Genomic DNA, 18926 nt, shown 5'->3' with positions numbered 1-18926 from the left:
GAAATTAGATACGCAAACTAGGATGCAAGGGGGCTCCAGGGAGGGTTTAGAAGGACCAAGGAGGAAGTGTGTTCCAGGCAGAGGGGAGAGAATGTTCAAGGCCTGGAGGAAAGCCACAAAATAGTTGGGTGTGTCTGGGGCTAGCAGAGAAGGGGTGGAAGGAGAGGAAGCCTGAGATAGGAGCAGAACTTAGACCGTGAGGGACCTTGCAGCCTTGTGAAAAGTTGGTCTTACCCACAGGTAAAGGCAGCCCTGAAGCAGTAGTGAGGCTGCACTTTAGGAAGATGTGGCCAGTGTGGAGAGGGAGGGGCTGGATCGGAGGGAGCAAGAGTGGAGGCCGGGAGACCCCTCAGGAGGCAGCGGCTGTGGGCACACAGAGCTGGGATTGGATTGTACTTGGCCGGTGGCTGGAGGGACGGAGCGTAATGGGCAGACTAAGACTTTGAAAGGGAGACTTCAAGAAGACGGTGTCAATGGGATTTGGAGGCAGAACGCAGGGGGAGTGAGGATGAGGAAGTGTAAACTGAGACAGGAGTCAGAGGCCGGATCGAGATGGGGAGGAAAAGAGGCTCCGGGCTGGACGCGTGCAGCCTGGGGTGGGTCCGCTGAGGCACAGCAGAGGCCAGTGCAGGCCACGGGGGGGCCCTGGACTGGGAGTTAGACACCTGCCAACCACACACCTGCAGGGTGTGCCACCTCCAGCCACGTCCTTGGCCTCTTTGATTCCAATTCCCAGCCTAAACTGGGGATGTTGTCAGCCAGTGCACGTGAGGGCCCTGACGCTTAGTAGATGCTCAATAAACGATAATTGCACCTGCACCGTGGCTGCACTTGTTCCCTCAGTTTGTGCTCACGCCCACGTTTCTTTCATTCATTCGTCAAGGACCTGGGGGCCAAGTCTCGGCCCCCACCCCTCTGCTGTGGCTCCAAGCAGCCCAGAGGAAAGCCGCTCCTCTTCTTTCAGACTCATGGCACCGTCCCTGTAAACTTGATTCCCATCTTAGGTGAGCAGCAGGAAGGAGGCCGGGGAGGTGGAGCTGCGTTAGAAGCAGGTCCGTTGGCTCCAAGACTGCGCTCTCGGCTCTGCAGCATCCGGCTTTGCCGAGGGAGCGGGTGGCGGGTTGGGGACTCGGCTGTCCCCGCTCCCGCGCGCCTCCTCCCTCCCTGCCACCCCGCCCCAGTGCCCGGCTCCTGCGCGCCCGCGCTGCTCCCGGCGCCGGCTCTGCGGGCGGCTGCGGCTCGGCGGGGCAGGCGGGGCGCGCACGGCGGCGGCTCCGGAGCGGGGCCCGGGCTGAGCCCCGGCCTGCGGACGCCGCGGCCCTCGCCCACCCGAGGCCGGCCTGGGGGGCCCGCAGGGCGCGCGGAGCGCCGAGTGCGTGTCGGGCTGGGCCCCGCACCCGAGCGCAGGAGCGCGGGCGCGGCGTGCCGGAGCGCCCCGCATGGAGCCCGCGCCGGAGCCGCCTGCGCGGGAGCCGCCCGCCCGGGAGCCCCCCGCGCGGGCCCGGCCGCCGCCGCCCCCAGCCGCGCGCCCCGCGCCCGCCCCCGCAGCGCCCAGGCCGCGCTCGCCCGCCGAGGCCGAGGGCCGCGGCCCCGAGGGGCTGCTGCGGCGATCCGGGTCGGGCTACGAGGGCAGCACCAGCTGGAAGGCGGCCTTGGAGGGTAAGCGCGGAGCGGCCCCCTCCCCCGGCCCCCTGCCCAGCTCCGACCTGGGACGGGACCGGAGCGGTCAGAGTCACCTTGGCCGCTCTCCCGGAGGAGGGAAGCGCAGCGCTACCCGCTCATCTTGGGGGAGTGAGATGCATTTCGTGGATGCTGGGGGAGGTAACAGGGACCCCCCTCTACTCACAGCCTTGACCCTAGCTCTGCTGCTCTTTGACCTTGGGAGCAAGCCTCACACTCCGAGCCTTAGTTTCCCCAGCGGGAAGGGGTCAGTTACTGTCTGGAACTGTTGAGAGGGGCATGTTGGGAGGGTGGCCTGAATCTGTAGCAGTGAAAATGCTCTGAGCGAAGTCACAAAAGCTGTAGACCCCAGAGATAGTGCCAGCCCCTGTTGGGGGTGGGGAGGGGGTGTGGGGAGGGCACGGCAGGGGAGGGGTGGAGAGTCTCTGAGAGGCTCTTCCTTGCAAGGTCATGGTGCCACCTACCCCTTCCAGTTAGAATGGCTCAGGGAGTCATCCCTGGTTGGCCATGGGGACAGTAACCGAAGTGGAAAATCCGTTTCAAGTTCATGAGTTTTTGTATATATTTTTTTAATTTTAGCTGTTCACATAATTTCTTTCTATTTTTAGTAGAGACAGGGTCTCACTCTTGCTCAGGCTGGTCTCAAACTCTTGACCTCAAGCCATCCACCTGCCTCGGCCTCCCAGAGTGCTAGGATTACAGGCGTGAGCCACCACACCCGGCCAAGTTCATGAGTTCTTTTAGGGAACTCCTGTTAGCTGCAGCTGGTGGTGTGCTGTGTGGGAGACACTGGAATTGGCAAGAGAGTGGCTGCACTCTGGATGCTTCTCAGGGTGCTCCTGGCACCCTGAGTCCGGGGACTGAAGAGTACCTGGATAGCATTAACTAGGGAAGCCCAGAGCCTGGGTCACCCATCTTTAGGGAGAGGGTGTCAGAAAAGGTGGGCTTCCTGGAGTAGGTGACCTCTTAGGGACTGTGGAGTGGAGACAGGAGGGTGTATCAGGCCCAAGGAGCAACGTGTTCAGGCCAGGTGGCTGGAGCTAGCCTGTCCCATGGGGGCAACTGAACACCAGAGTAGTGGGGTGGGGGCGGGGTGAGGAAAGATGAGGCTGGAGGACCCAGACCGGGAAGGGACACCCAGGGTTTGCCAAGGAGTTTGGACTTTGTTCTGAAGGAGCTGCTGAGGGGCTGAGATGGGGTTTGTCCTTGGACTGGTGGTGGCGCACAAGGGTGGGATGGAGGGTGGAGGTCAGGGAGGGGGGTGGGGCAGTGGTCTGGGAGAGCCATAACCAGCACCTGCGCCAAGGCAGGCTGAGGTGGGAGGGGGGGCAGTAATGTCAGCGCTTGGCCCAAAGGCAGTGGGTGGGGGTTACGGACTGCCTGAGTTCCTGCCAGGGACCTCCTCTCCGCTGGTCCCCTGAGGGTCTCCTGGGTGTTCTGTGGGTGGCCCTGACTCCTATTAGAAGAGGGGAGCTTGTGGACCAAGTCTGGTCCTCTGCAGGTTGCGGCCACATCGGCCCAGTGGCTTTAGCACTGGTCTCCCACAGTCATTCATTCTTTCTATGACCTCCAGGCACAGTTCTAGGCCCTGGGCACACCCCTGTCCTCACAGAGATCCCAGGACAGGCTGAGACAGTGTGGCGAGGTGCAAAGAACACAGTATCTGGAAACCGGAGTCAGAGCCTTCACTGCCGCGGGCTGGCAGGGTTTTGGACTCGTTTGAGCATAGTTTCCTTATCTGCTAGGTCAGGTTGTGATTTCTACCTCCCAGGGCTGTACAGATGGAGGCCCTGGAGTATGGGCTGTATGTGCGGTGACTCCTCGTCCCACCCCCTGCACGGAGCATCCTGCAGACCCAATGGACGGGCCCAGGCCCAGCTGGAATCCTTTGACTGCTGGTCTGCCTACCTGGGGTCCACTTCCCACTCCCAACTGGAGTCTGAGGAATGAAACACCATCAACGGGACGAGGGATTTGCCTGTTTTGGGGACCCAGGGACTTTGCAGTTCCTGCTTAGCCAAGCACTTGCCTTAAGAGAAACAGGAGACTTCTTGGCTCGACTGAGGGGAGCACCCCAAGGGCACCTGCTCTGGGCTGCACCGTGCTGGGGGCTTTCACAGACGTTCTCTCATTCAGTCCTCACCTCTCCCCTTGCAGGGCTTTGGTGGACGTTTATCTGTTTTATAGATGGGGGACGGAGACTGAGAGTCCAGGTGTCTTGCCCACAGACCCGCTTGGTTGAACACGTGACACCCCCGCAGGGCATGTCACAGGCCTTGGACGTGGAAGCGCTTGCCCTTCCCTGAGTGGCCGAGGACACCAGGCTTGGCGAGGCCGGCAGGGGACCATCGAATCCCACGCACACGTTCTCCTCCTCTGCTCCTCAGACAACCCTGCCACCTCCAGGCTCGACACTTTTTCCCTCCTCACAGGTTAAGTGAGTCAGAGAGCTTCTTAAATCAGAGTGCTGGGATTAGAGCCCAGGTCTTTGAGACATTCACAGATGAATAATTAGCTTTATAAATAGAAAGCCAAACAGAAGTTCCTCCGATCAAGTCTTCTCTCCCCGTGGATATGAACCTTTCCTTCCAGCCCCAGCCCGGGTGACAGGCTGGAAAAGGTGACCCAGGACTCCAGTCTGGGTTCTGGAAACACTGGAGGAGATTCGAGATGGTGATATTTCTGGCACCGGGGATGGCAGGGGGCAGAGTGGCCTGGGGTAAGGGAGACGGGACGGCGTGATCCTGCGAGCCTCAGGCTATAGATTTTTTAGTGCTCACCAATTCTGAATTTTTAATGTGGAAAGTTTCTTGATTAGGCACAAACCCACAACTTCCTGATCAAAACCACACACATGCATTTAGAAAAGCCTCTTAAAAATTCTAAAATTACCCAACTCCACGTTTGATAATTTTTAACAGTCAAGATTATGCTCAGCAGGCTGTGCTACTGATGACGTGGAGACATTAGCCATGGGCCTTTTTTAGGATATGAGTGTGAGGATGATGGGAGATTTGTCTGGGCTTGGAATCAGATTTTTTCAGTTCCTTCTAATATTAGGCTAAATCACACACATTTAGAAACCTAAATAACCTGCAGGCCGGGCACGGTGGCTCTGGCCTGTAATCCCAGCACTTTGGGAGGCTGAGGCGGGAGGGTCACTTAAGGCCAGGAGTTCCAGACTGGCCTGAGCAACATAGTAAGACCCCTGTCTCTACTGAAAAACCCAAACAAAACCAAAAACCTGCACCCTTGAACTCCATATAATATGAGCCATAGCATAGTAGGGGTGATTCTTGAGTTAGATATTTATTAGAAGTTGAATTGTATCCCCACCAAAGGGGACATGTGGAAGTCCTACCCCAGTGCCTCCATGTAGTGTGACCTTACATGGAGACGTAGTCATGGCAGATGAATTAGTTAACATGAGGTCGGACTGCAGTAGGGTGGGCCCTAATCCAGTGGGAACTGGTGTCCTCATGGTCACACGAAGGCAGAAGCACACAGGAGGACGCCATGTGACGATGAGGGCAGAGACTGGAGTGATGCAGCTGCAAGCCAAGGACCGCCCAGGACTGCAGCAAAGCACCAGAGGCTACGAAGAGGCCACATACGAGTCCCTACAGATTTCAGAGGGAGCGTGGCCCTGCCGCCCCTCGATTTTAGACTTCTAGCCTCCAGAACTATGAGAGAATAAATTTTTGTTGTTTAAGCCACCCCGTTTGTCGTACTTTGTAGGCAGCCCTAGGGATACCACGTTGTTTTGGATTGTGCGGACCCACAGCCATCCTCTGTGAGGGCAGACAGTGAATGACGAGTGGGGACTCCCTAGCATGTCCTGTGTCCACAGTGCAGTGTCTAGAGAAATTATTCCCACCAAAGCAGGAAGAGGCACCTTAATTCTAGTAATGTTGGAGATACATGTGCAGATTCCCCTTTCCCACGTGGCCTTTTCTACAAACTTAGTTTATGTATTTATTGCCCAGGCTGGAGTGCAGTGGCTCGATCATAGCTCCCTGCATCCTCAAACTCCTGGGCTCAAGTGATCCTCCTGTCTCAGCCTTCTAAGTAGCTGGGACTACAGGCATGTGCCACCCCAACCGGCTAATCTTTTGAAAAGAATTTTTGTAGAGATGGGGTTTTGCTATGTTGCCCAGGCTGGTCTGGAACTCCTGGCCTCAAGTGATCCTTCTGCCTTGGCCTCCCAAAGTGCTGGGATTACAGGTGTGAGCCACTGCATCCAGCCCAAACTCAGTTTAATTTAAGGCTGACCAAGGATGTTGTCATTCAGTGTAACTAAATTTCCCTCATATTTTTTGAGTCCCAGTGGATGCTCTGTAACCTGCAAGGTAATGACCAAGCCCTATTTTAGGGCACCCAAAGGTGAATAAACCACAGTCCTTACCCCACGGGGGCCCAGGGCTGCTAGTTATGATGACAACGACGGTACACGCAATTGCTTCCAGTTAAGTAAACTCACCATGCCAGGCGCCGTTCTAAGGATTGTATGTTGAATTCCCATAAAGCTCTAAGAGGCAGATACTACCATGACCTTGTTTTAAAGATGAGAAAAATGAAGTTAAGTAATTTTACAATCGAGGCTAAGTAATTTTACCATCAGTAAACATCTAGAAAGTGGCAGAGCTGGGGTTTGAACCAGGTGAAGTGGTTTTGGATGCCATGCTCTTAGCTTCCGTGCACAAGGGGTAGCAGTAGCAGTGCTAGAGAAGAGGACTGCAGGTATGTGAAGAAGAGAGAGGAAGGACGCATACCTGCCCTGGCCACAGGCAGTCATTACACAGCTCCAAGGGACTCAGCTTATAACGAAGCTGCCACCAAGGACGGCAAAGGAAACACAGAGAGAGCCCAGTCCTCCAGGGCAGGCTGGAGCCGCTGCTCTTACCATGTCTGAAGCCACTCATCTGGGACTCCTGTCACCTGCCAGCATGGACCTTGCTCATAGGAAAGACTCTGAATGTTTGTTGGACCTGCAGGTCAAGACGACAGGCTGAATGCTTCCCTTCAGAGGCCCACTAATGCAAAAGGCCATCAGGACAATAAGAACAGGAGAGAAGACAACAGCAACCAAATTGGGAGCTAGGGAGCAAACGGATGAGTAGTAACTCTACTTCACCCCACCAAAGGAAGCTCAGAAAGCAGAGGAGCCACCTGAGTCCCATGGGACAACCCCCGAGGCTCTGGGGTTGGTGGCAGTGGGAGAAAGGGGGGCTGAGAAGAAGAGGACAGGCTGAATGTTTCTTTAAGCAGTATTTAGATCCCCAGTCTTTGCAGCCTCTCCCCAGCCCTGGCAGGAAACTCGAGGTGAAATCTCTCAAGAGACAGGGCCTCTAGACATCACCACAGGGACAGCAACCCACTAAGTCAACATTGGCACACTGAATGCTGAGGACAGCCTCCAAACCCCTTCCCCCAGCGGGCCCTGTACCCTCCAGGAGAGAAGACAGAAGAGCCTTCTGCTGGGACTCTGGTCCACCCAAGAGCAAAAATCTATGGAGATTAACATTCAGAGAACCTCAAAGACCAGTCCAGCCAGCACTCTCTACCGAGTCCCCAGCAGTTAATAAGCCCCACCCGTGGACTCAGAGGCTCCAACAAACTCTTTAGTCCTCCTGCCTTAATCATGAACAGATAGCCAAGGATCTGCAGACATCTGAGGAAAGTCTCTAACGTGGAAGCTAGAGACCAGAACAAACGAACAGGGAAAAAGCAATTTGGAGAACATAGAGACAATACAGGGAGGAATAAATTTTCTGCCCACCTCTTCACCCCCCTCCCCCCAAAACTGTCAAAATATTGTCAGAGAGAAGAGATGAGAGAAAATATTGCATCATTTAAACAAGAATAGGATGTTTTACGAGAGGGTATTCATGGAACAGCAGCAACAAAAACAAAAAACCTTGGAAAATTAAAAATATAATAACAGAAATAAAAAACTCAGTGGGAGGGTAGGAAGATAAGGTTGAGAAAATCTTCCAGGAAATAGAGCAAAAAGACAAAGAAATAGTGAATAAGAGGGGAAAAAAGGTTGAGAAATTTGGAGGACCAATCCAAGAGTTCCAACATTTGAAGAGTATGACTTCCAGAAATCAAGCAGAAAACGGAGGTGAGGAAATCATCAGTGCTATAATGAAAGAAAATTTCCTGGAACTGAAAGACATGACCTTCCATATGGAAAGGGCCCACTGATTGCCTATTACACTAGATGAAAACAGACTCAACCAAGGCATGGCAGGCATGATGAAACCTTAGAACACTGTGTGATAAAGAGAAGATCCTACAAGCTTCTAGAAAAAAAATTGAGCAATTGAAATTCAAAGGATCATGGGTCAGAATGGATCTAGACTTTTCAAAAGCAACACTAGATCTAGAAGATAATTAAGTAGTACTTTTAAAATTCTGAAGGAGAATTACTTCCAACCCGTATTACGTAGGCCTCTGAGTTCACGACTCCAGGGGCCCCACTCCACATGGAACACGAGTGTTGCTCCTTCGACCAGTGCAGTGTGCTGGTTCTGCTATACCCTTTCCCCGGCAGCCACTGGACGATGTGTCCACCAAGATGAGGGGGTAAACCAAGAACGAGGAAGACACGGGGGAGAAGGAATAGAAGAGGCAACACAGGAGAGAGGCAGAGAAACCCTCAGGCTGCTGGTACAGGGAGGGCAGCAGGGCTTAGAAGGCAACGAGTCAGACTGCAGCAGGTCAGAAGGTTCCATAACACTTCTTTGAGAAGGTTGTTAATGGACTGAATGTTTCCTCCCAAAATTCATATGTTGAATCCCCAACCCTTAATGTGATGGCATTGAGGAGGTGCAGCTTTGGGGGTAATTAGGTTTAGGTGCGGCCATGAGGGTGGAGCCCCCATGACGACATTAGTGCCCTTCTAAGAAGAGACACCAGAGCTTCCTCTCTCCACTCTGAGAGGACACAGTGAGGTGGCAGCCAGGAAGGAGGCCTCACCAGAACCAACATGCTGCCACCCTGATCTCAGACTTCCAGCCTCCAGAGCTGTGAGAAATGAGTGTCTGTTGTTTAAGGCCCAGTCAGTGAGATTTGTTATAGCAGCCCAAGCTGACTGAGACAAAGGTGAGACAGAATTTCTGATTAATCTCATCATCTAAGAGGAGTTTTGGGGTGAAATAATGACAAGGACACGAAGACCAAGAAGAGGAAAAGAAGAGCATGATTAACTAACAGGAAACAGAAAGTTCTGTAGAAATGAACAGATTGTAACACACTGCATGACTTTGCTGGGAACACCATTTACCTTGTCCTAAAAAGACAAAACCAGATTATCAACCTAACACTAAACTATGGTGTTGAGAGGGCAGGGGGTAAGTGGTCAGGGTAGGATGCTAATGCAGAGAGAATTAAGTCTTCATCATTATAGTGGGAAGTCAATAAATTCTATCTAAAATGGAAAAGTCTGGAAGTAGTGACATACACATGGCATTTTGAGGTTTGGAGGTAATACTCAAAGAGTCAGCTAGAAGAGTTGAAAGTAGTTGGCCCTGGGGAAGGGGCAATGTCATTATTTTTAATGAAGTCTTTTAGAATTTCTTGGTTATTTAAATTTGTGTTTTTCAGACTATCCTTGATGAAGGAAACAGGTTTCTTTTCCAAATCCTTTGTAAAATGCAATACAAATGAATAACTAGAAACACAAGGCCGGGTGCGGTTGCTCACGCCTGTAATCCTAGCCCTCTGGGAGGCCGAGGCGGGTGGATCACTCGAGGTCAGGAGTTTGAGACCAGCCTGAGCGAGACCCCGTCTCTACTAAAAATAGAAATAAATTATCTGGACAACTAAAAGTATATATAGAAAAAATTAGCCGGGCATGGTGGCGCATGCCTGTAGTCCCAGCTACTTGGGAGGCTGAGGCAGTAGGATCGCTTAAGCCCACGAGTTTGAGGTTGCTGTGAGCAAGGCTGATGCCACGGCACTCTAGCCTGGGCAACAAAGTGAGACTCTGTCTCAAAAAAAAAAAAAAAAAGAAACACAAGCACACACTTGGATGACAGAGTAGTGCTGAATTGCTGTAAATTCTTCCTCTCCATATTGGTACTCACATTGTGATGGATGAGTGACAATTGACAGGCCAGCACTGGGCTGTGGAGTACTCTGTTCACCTATGTCTATACATAACTGTGATTTTTAAAGAGAAAATAAAAGATAAAAAGGGATGCACAACAAAGTAACTATACTTAACTGTACACTTAATGGTTAAGATGGTCAAAAAATAAAAACAAAATTTTAAAGGGAGTTCACACATACTAGGATGGCTATAATAAAAAATATAATTACTATGGCATAAGTTCTTGAAAAAAAATGCAAAACAACAAGTGTTGGTGAGGATGTGGAGAAATTGGAACCCTAGTCCATTGCTGGTGGGAACGTCAACCGGTGTAGCTGCCGTGGAACACAGTTTGGTGGTTCCTCAGAAAGTTAAACAGAGCTACCATATGACCCAGCAACTCCACTGCTAGGCCGTCTGCCCGAAAGAACTGAAAGCAGGGACTCAAGCAGGTATTTGTACACCACGTCCATAGCTACGTTATTCACAACAGCCAAAAGGAGGAAACAACCCCAGTGTCTACCACCAGAGCAGTGGATAGACGGAATGTGGTTAAATCCATGCAATGGAATATTATTCAGCCTTAAAAAGGAAGGAAGTTCTGATACATGGAGCAACGTGGATGAACCTTGAAAACATGCTAAGTGAAAGAAATCAGGCACAAAGGACAAATACTGCATGGTGTTCCTAGAGTGGTCAGATTCATAGAGATAAAAAGTAGAAGGCTGAGTGCCAGGGGCTGGGGGAAAGGGAATGGGGTGTTGTTATTTAGTGGGTACAGAGCTTCTGTCTGGGATGATGGAAAAGTTTTACAAACAGACAGTGATGATGGTTGCTCAACATTGTGAATGTACCTTAATGCCCCTAATAGTACACTTAAAAATGATCAAGATGGCAAATTTTATGTTATATATATTTTATCGTAATTAAAAAAATCTTAAAAATACCCCATGCCTAAAGTCTGAAAGGATTCTTTCATTAAATAGAAAATGCAAATGCTAAGTGATAACAAAAAACATAAATAAGTGAAAATAGTAAGGGAGAACCCAGCGGATCAGGAAGAGGATGGATGGAGTAGAGGCGGGTGGATATCAAGAGGTATAGGTGGAGGAGGAGAACTTTGGGAGCAAAGACCCAGGGGCAGGGCTGCAAGGCCTGGATGAACTGGTTATTTCAAGGAGTCTGACTAGCTGAAACCTGGGACCAGGTAGCAAAGCAGCAGGAGATTCAAGGTGGACAGCTCTGCCTGTCTCGGGAGAAGTTTGTGGGCAGTGGGGAGCCCTTCGGGGAGAGTTTGAAATGGGGGCATCACAGCATCAGAACTGTACTGTGGAGCAGCAGTTCTCAAACTCCAGCGGGCCTCAGAGTCACCTGGAGGACTTGTTAAATCTCACCTTGCTGGGCTCCACCCCCCAAGTTTCTCACTGGTGGGGCTGGGGGCTGGCGGCGGGACGGCAGTTGAAACCCTCTCTCTTCTCCTTAGACACCACCACGCGACTCCTGCTGGGCGCCATTGCGGTCCTTCTGTTTGCCATCCTGGTGGTGATGAGCATCCTGGGTGAGCCTGCATGCCAGGGCATTATGCAATTCCCTGTGTACACTCGTTGTCAAAAGCACCTCTAATTAGGCAAAGAAAGGTTCCAGACAGTCCAGGCTCCTGTGGGGCACAAAGTAGAAAAAATATAGTGTTGGCTGTCGATGAGATTTTAGCCTAAAATAATATATTCACATCTGGGAGATACCTGAGAAACTGAAAGGGTCAAATAAAAACGGTGAAAACTGCCACTAAGGACAGGTGGGGCTGTATGAACAGGGAATGTGGCTACTTTTAAGGGAAGTATGTGTTGCAAACCCCCTGAAGGGTTTGCAAAGTGATTTCAGTGCCTCTGTCCTTAATCTTTGAGGAGTACTGTAAGACTAGAGGTGGATTTCTCAACATGCGGGAACAAGTCCACCAACAACACTGATTCCTACCAATCCTTCCCTGTAGGGCTTGTATGACAAGCAGGAGGCTTGTGTTTAGAAATGGATGTGGCAACACCGGAGCCAGTTTGGGTTCACCTGGAATAATCACTACAAATTAAATCAGTTTCCTTTTACCCTTTTGCTGGGTTGGGAGGCCAGGGCGATGTGTAGACATAACACATCGGGAGTTCAATAAAGCACAACAGAGTTTCTTAGGAGATCCTTGTGGAGAAGCAGTTGAAACGGTCAATATTCCCAAGCCCACTTGTATCTCATTGAACAAATGTGCCCAGGAAGTGTCGATTAATTAACTGGTGTCCACATGGCTGTAGATCCCTAGGGGCTTGGGTACCGTAGGCCTGTTCTTGGCTCTGTCCTGGTCTACATTTTAATCAATCACTTGTATGAAAACAAACAAAAAATATACTTATGGAATTTGTAGCTGACACAATCCAAATACACAATTCCATATGACAGATGGGAAAAAAATCAAGATTAAAGTTTATTTTTACAAAGCTCAAATGATGAGCCAAAGTGAAAGATAAATGTGGAAGAAATAAATATAAGCTTCTGCATTTGGATTTTAAAAGAGATTTTCACATGTTCTGGACACTGGGGAGACCTGGCTTGGAAACAGGTCATATGAAAACAACTAAGACTATGGCTTAATTCCTTTGGCAAGGAGGCCCTTTGAGACTCTGATGGAAGCTCTGGGCTTCCTTCCCAGAAAAGTGCACGTATGCACACACGCACGGAGTCTGTGCATTACAGCAGACTGGAGAGCCCATGACACCTGGAACACAGCATTGTGATCACTCTTGTTGCTGGCAGAGCCACATCTGATATGTCCCAGTCTGTCCTGGTGGCAGCATTTCAGTGGCAGTATGGGGACACTACAGTGAGTAGGCCCTGCTAGGAATCATGAAAAGATGGCAGGGGAGGCTGGTGTCCTTCAAGTAGGAGGTAGAAGACAGAATGAGTTTGCTCTGGGTCACTGTAGAAGGCAGATCCTAGATCAGTAGGTCTAGGTCACAAGAGGGAAGGGTGGGACTAAATATTAGTATTTAAAAGGAGCTTTCCAGCAGTTCAGCAGTGGAACAGGCAGCCTTGTGAGCTAACAAGGTGTAGTTAATGAATGAGACTGGGCAGTCCATCCTGCAAGTGGCTCCCACCCTGGCCAGAGAGAAAGGACACATGGCTTCCAGGTCCCTTCCCAGTCTGAGTTTCCAGGGTCCTAAGCCTCGGGAGTTCAGAGACAGAGGAGGTCGTAACCTAGGGGCTGACCTGCTGTCACTTGCCCTTATGGGGATGCGCCTCCCAGCTTCCCCTCCCTCATTCGTTTAGTCGACAACAATCCAGGCGCTGTGAGAGGTGCTTACCTGTGAGGATAGCCACATCAGCAGTGTGGCTGAAGGGCACCAAAGTCAAGGCAGGTGGAGGGAGCCTTGGGAAGCAGAGGAGGAATCAGGGGGACAGGGCGGTGGCCAGGCACGAGGGCAGACGCAGAGCCTGTCTCTTCCTGCAGCTTCCAAGGGCTGTATCAAGTGTGAAGCACCCTGCCCAGAGGACTGGCTGCTCTACGGAAGGAAGTGCTACTTCTTTTCTGAGGAACCGAGAGACTGGAACACGGGCAGGCAGTACTGCCACACCCATGAGGCCGCGCTGGCTGTGATCCAGAGCCAGAAGGAGCTGGTGAGTGTGCTGAGGTGTGGGGCAGGGACCCTCAGTGCCTCCAAGTCTAAGGGGAGAGCCACACCCCATGGACGTGGGGGCCCCTGTGACATGTCCCCAGAGCCATCCAGCCACTGCACAGCCATGGGGTGTGCAGGTGGACCCAACAGGTCACCGCGTGGCTCTAGTTGCCACTTCTATTGTCAAGGACACTTCAATCCAAGGCTGTTGACTATGCTAAACTCAGTATTGTGAAGTGTAAGAATTACAAACGCCCTGTGAAATGTAAAAATACATTGTCATTTCCCACTGATCCAAATCAAGACATGATCTCTCCTTTAACACCCAAAACAGTTTTATCAATAGAAATGTGTTAAGAAACACAACTAATGAGTCTGTTGGCCATTTTGGGTTTTGAGGTCAACAGTGGTGTGGCAATCCAAAATAGCAGATAATCTAAAAATCATTTCTGTTTGTCTTTGCAAAGACAAACTTTCTCTCCCTTCTGCAGAGAAAGTCCCACAAGTATGCATAGAAGGACAACCAACCTGAGCGCTGAGATTCGTCCCAGATAATCCATCCAGTGGGCAATCCCCAAGCTTCCTGCAAATCAGGAACGCTGGCCTGCTGGGCTCTGCTCTGGGAGGACAGCCCTGTGCAGCCTTCTGGGCCCCGGGGGCACGCACACAGAACCAGGGGCCCTTCCCGGCTGCTGGAGCCAACTGCTGCAAGGTCAGGGAGCAGCTCCCAGCCAAGCTCAGGCCGTGCGGCTGCAGGAGGTTCTGTAACCCCAGCTCTCTCTTCCGGGATGCAGTGAGATGTCAGTCTTCTTACTAGTGTCTGTACATCCTGAGAGCCAGGATCTTGCCAGATGAGGTTCGTCTTGGGATATGAGAGCCGTCAGGAGACCGCATCTGACCTTGAGGTTTCCCTCTTTCCTCCGGGCAGGAATTTATGTTCAAGTTCACGCGGAGGGAGCCCTGGATTGGACTACGCAGAGTCGGTGACGAATTCCACTGGGTCAATGGGGACCCGTTTGACCCGGACACGTGAGCTGAGACTTCATCTTCTGGCCGCCAAGCTTAGACTGGGGAGAGCCTGAGCCCCCCGGCCACAAAAGAGAGAAACGCTTGGCTCTGTGCTCGCTAGAGATGCTAGTCCCTGGGTCCAGCCCCGAGTGCCGGAGACCCAGGCCGGAAGATGGCTTTCCTTCTCTCTGCCATAGAGGTCCAGCCTGGCTTGGTGGCTCTGCTCCTGGCTTGGTGGCTCTGCTCCTGGCTTGGTGGCTCTGTCTGCTCCGTGCAGCTATCAGCGCTTGGCGGTGCGGGGCCCGGGCTCTCGCGGCGTGTGACGCCCCCTCGCAGCAACGGGGCTCATTCACGTGAGGGCGTCCCTACGTGAGGGCGTCCCTACGTGAGGGCGTCCCTGGATGCCCTCACCCTATTGGCCAGAACCTAGTCACGTGACCACGTCCGGGTGGGGGATGGGAGATGGTGTCTCCGTTCTGGGCAGACACATGCCACGTAAGCATTGCCACTATGGAAGAAAGGGGCTCTGAATGCAGGCCCCCATGAGCGTTCTGGGCACATTTTCTTAGGGAAAGCCCCTCTTGGTGCAGGGGGCCCTGCTGGGGTGCTGGCGCTGCGTGCAGCGGCCATGCTGTTGTATGGCCAAGTGGTGTGGACCTGAGTGTGTCACGCCGGGGCGTGGTGTGAGGGCCGTGGTGGTGGGGGTGGCACGTGTGTGGCTGTGGCAGTGGAGTGGTAGTCTAGGCTTAGGGAAATGCAGGGAAGTACATGCAGGGGAACGAGAACCTCAGCTTCTAGAACAGACCCTGTGGCGGAAGGAATAGGTTCTGCGGTGGCAGCCAGAAGCGGGGCACAGTGCTCACCTGATGATGACGACACGTGGGTGCCCCAAGGCAGGCACTCAAACGGAAGGACACCTCACATCCCCAAACCCTCCTGGTGGCCAGACCGGGCCCTCTCATCTGAGGCTGGCTTAGACAGTCAGTCCATGGCTGCCCCCAGAGGGGGAGGGCCCGGTGACCACAGGTTTCCTTTTCTCGGTTCCTTAGTCTCTGGCAGTCTTCATCTCTGCCCCTTTGTCCTCAGAGCCTCTTCCTCCCCCTCCCCCCTTTCCAGCCCCTGTCCAGGTCTGTTCTTAGAGCTGCTCAGGAGGTCTTGCACTTTCTGCCCCTCCTCCCCCTTTCTTTCTGGAAGCTTCCTGCTCTCAGAGCCCTGGAGTGCTGGCCATCTGGCCACCGAGGGGCCTTTGGCCACGTTTCTCTGACACTGCAGAGGTCTTGCCTCTGGCACTCCTTCTGGGGTCCTTCTGACACCCTGTCTTGTGAGAGCCAAGCCCAGCCTCGGCAGGGACCTGAGGTCAGGGTGGACACATGAGGTTCGGAGGAAACCTCCACCTCCACACAGCAGGTCCGTGTGTGATTTCAGCGAATGCCTGGGCAGCACAGCTGTAGTCGTCCAACACCGGGGTGATCCAGTCCCCCTCACCCCACCTGTGAGAGGAATGTAATTCAGCGTCTCTCCCGAGCTCCTGGTGTCCACTGGACTCCGTGCACAGCAGGAGCTCAGGCGCTGGCCACCTGGGGGACGGTGGGGACACAGACACAGGCCTTGAGAGGCCATGGCAGCGGTGCCTGTGGTGCAGGCAGGGTGGGCAGAGGGTGGTCCTCACCTGGGTGTCCGGGAGCCCGGGACGTGGGAGCCGACCCTGGAAGAATGCGGAAGCAGGATGGGAAGTGCAGGGCGTGTCCAGGAAATGTCCATAGGCGTCCCCAGGGTGCACGGAGAGACAATGGATGCCCAGCTAGAAAGGTCCGTCGGGGCAGAATGTCCTAGAAGGTAGCTCCAGTGGCGAAGAGAGGGAGGGGCAGGCCACAGAGCTGCCTCGCCACCCAGTGAAGGGCTCAGTGTCCCAGGTCCTGAGTGCCTGGCCTCTTCTCTCCTGGCCACAGGTTCACCATCTCAGGCCCTGGGGAGTGTGTCTTCGTGGAGCCCACCAGGCTGGTGTCGACGGAGTGTCTCATGACCCGGCCCTGGGTGTGCAGCAAGATGGCCTACACGTGAGGTGGGTCGGGCCACAGGCGGCACCTCCTCCCGGGCCCGAGGGAGGTGCCTGCCCTGAGACCTGCCTCCAGCGGGAGCCGCCTGCCCTCTTCAAGGCAACACAGCGGAGGGGTGGCTCCACCGCGGGCCCCTCTCCCAGGCCATGGAGCACTGAGTCCCAGGCTCCTGGTCTCCTCTGTCCCCAGGCAGGTCATGTGGCCCATATGCTAAGTAGTGTAGGCATCTGTCCCCCCATACGCACACATGCACACGCTCATGCACATGCCCGTGCACGCACACGCACAGTCCGCTCTCAAGTTCAGAGTCCACCCTGAGCCACCCACAAGTGCTTCCTCACTGCAGCCCTGGTGCTTTGGGGGACTGCCACAGGTGGTATTCCTGTTGGCACAGCAGCCCCGCCTTCCAGAGGTTGCTCTCCTGGTTGCCGGGGGAGGTGGCAGGGATGGCTTCCCCCTCGCCGGGCCAGGCCAGTCCAGGGCCCCACAGGTCCCCCGTATCCACCCTCTCTGCCCTGCCCGGGGTTCTCAGGCAGGGCCCCTGCTGTGTCCGTGGTGCTGTCGTATTGGTCACTGATGGAATAAAGAGATGGCTGGTGTCCAGAGAAGTCTGCTGCCGTTTGTTCCAGGGTCATAGCTCGGAGGAGGGACAGGGAGGGGCCCCCTCAGAGATGCACTTGTTCCCGTGCGGCAGATGTTGGTATGTGGGAACAGAGGGTAAAAAAGAACACATCTTACAGCCTCCGGGCATTATTTAATGCTGCCATCAGATGAGGCTTGAGAAGTTCAGTGGTTTCCCAGATTTTACAGTGATAAATGACAGAGCCTGGATTTGAACCCGAATATGGCTGACTCCAAAACTATACTATTTATATTGCCTTTTCTCTTTGTGCCTCACTGGCCTGTGATAACTTGAAACCTGTGACAGTCTCTGCCCACTCAGCAGGGCTTCCTCCAAGCATCTGCATTTTCCCTTTGGTCTGGCCTTTTATCTGTTAACAGCTGGTCTTACAGGCAGCCCCAGTTCATGAGACTGGTCTGCCAGGGATAAAGATTCTGAGAGGAACACTGCAATAAAACTTAGGAAGACGCTGAAGCAGAATACAAAAAGACATAAAAGTGGATGTTAAGTGGTTTCTTTACCAGGGTACCTGCAATCTAGCATTGTTTTAGAAGTGGCATCAAACGCAAAGTATTCTTATAGAAGAAACTATGTATCTTCTATAGATCTCTTCGTGCAAGACAAGTATTTGAAGAATGGAACTGGAGAGTCTCACAGTCCTGGAGGAAGGTCCAGCTCCCGGCTGTTTCCTCCTCACAGAGTGAGGATTAGGGCTATTGCTGAACAGTGGATAGTTTTCATCCTCAAGGAGTGTGAGATAGCATGTGGGTAGCCGTGGAGGAAATACAGTTCCCAAAAGGAAGTCCGAGTGGTCTGAGTTGGATGTAAAATGTGCGAGGTGGGTGGGGAAAGTGCCCAAGGCCCCACCTGTAAAGCCAAGTACTGGCAAAGAGAGGGCCTGGATGTGAAAAGTAAAGATCGCAAGGACACTCACGCCTATGGGTGTGACATTTACACTCTGCCCTTCATGTATGCTCTGTTTTTATGCTTATTCAATATTTGCTTAAACTTAAGCTATTCTAGCAAAGGGTTAGAGAACACATATAAGCCAGACTCTCATGAAAAAACCTCACTGCCCCCGCTACCCAGCAATGTGCCCTAAAGAACGGGGAGCTTTGCGATGCAGGAGCATCTCCCCCTAAAGGCAAGCCCGACGACGACCACCACGATCTAAGTGAGAGTGCCACTTAATTGTGTCTTGGTCTTCCTCTCGGGCCTTTCTTGGCTCCGCTGGGAAGGAGACGCGTGAATCGCGCCTCCTACTCACCACAGTCAAGGGAACCACTGACCATTTTATTACCCATGTTGAATATGCTTGAGGGAAACACTGACAGCGGTAAGTTTGTCTTTTTGCTTTAGACTTAAGTACCTTTCGGAGAACGCTGGTGGCAATCTCCTTGTGCACAGCTGTACTGCAGTCCCCTTTGCCACGCTCTCACCCCACCGCACGCAGAGTCTCCTTCCCTTCCCATTTCCACACAGTGTGATCCCTGGCAGGGCACTTCTAATAATAAAATAAAATAAAATAAAATGGATGATGGAAGAGTTCTGAAATTCTGTCAAAATCTTCTGCATGGATTTTTATGTCATTTGAACTTTGGCTGAGTTGAATTTAATCCAAATTCAAATCCTGGCTATGTTTAGGGTTTTGGGGGTATGATGTGTGGACTTCTGGCAGACTCTGAACTTGGCGAGTAGAATGGTGGGCTGGTGGGGGAATTAGGGTGGGCGGAGTCGTTTGTTCATTCGTCCAAATAGTTACTGGCCACCCACCCTGTACCTGGCATTGCAATAGATGCCCTGGAAAC

General features: G+C 52.6%; 1 protein-coding gene across 1 annotated transcript; it reads left to right on the top strand.

Moving 5' to 3' along the window:
* Positions 1-1439: 1439 nt before the first annotated feature.
* Positions 1440-17104, top strand: CLEC2L (C-type lectin domain family 2 member L). The gene is made up of 5 exons (XM_045564136.1): positions 1440-1659; positions 11259-11333; positions 13266-13432; positions 14360-14460; positions 16389-17104. The coding sequence occupies exons 1-5, from the start codon at positions 1440-1442 to the stop codon at positions 16498-16500; spliced, it is 675 nt and encodes a 224-aa protein (XP_045420092.1). The 3' UTR covers positions 16501-17104.
* Positions 17105-18926: the final 1822 nt, after the last annotated feature.

Source organism: Lemur catta, chromosome 11 (genome assembly GCF_020740605.2).
Source record: "Lemur catta isolate mLemCat1 chromosome 11, mLemCat1.pri, whole genome shotgun sequence".
NCBI lineage: Eukaryota > Metazoa > Chordata > Mammalia > Primates > Lemuridae > Lemur > Lemur catta.
Note: the sequence above shows the minus strand (reverse complement) of the source record. Positions and strands in the feature narration are given on the sequence as shown.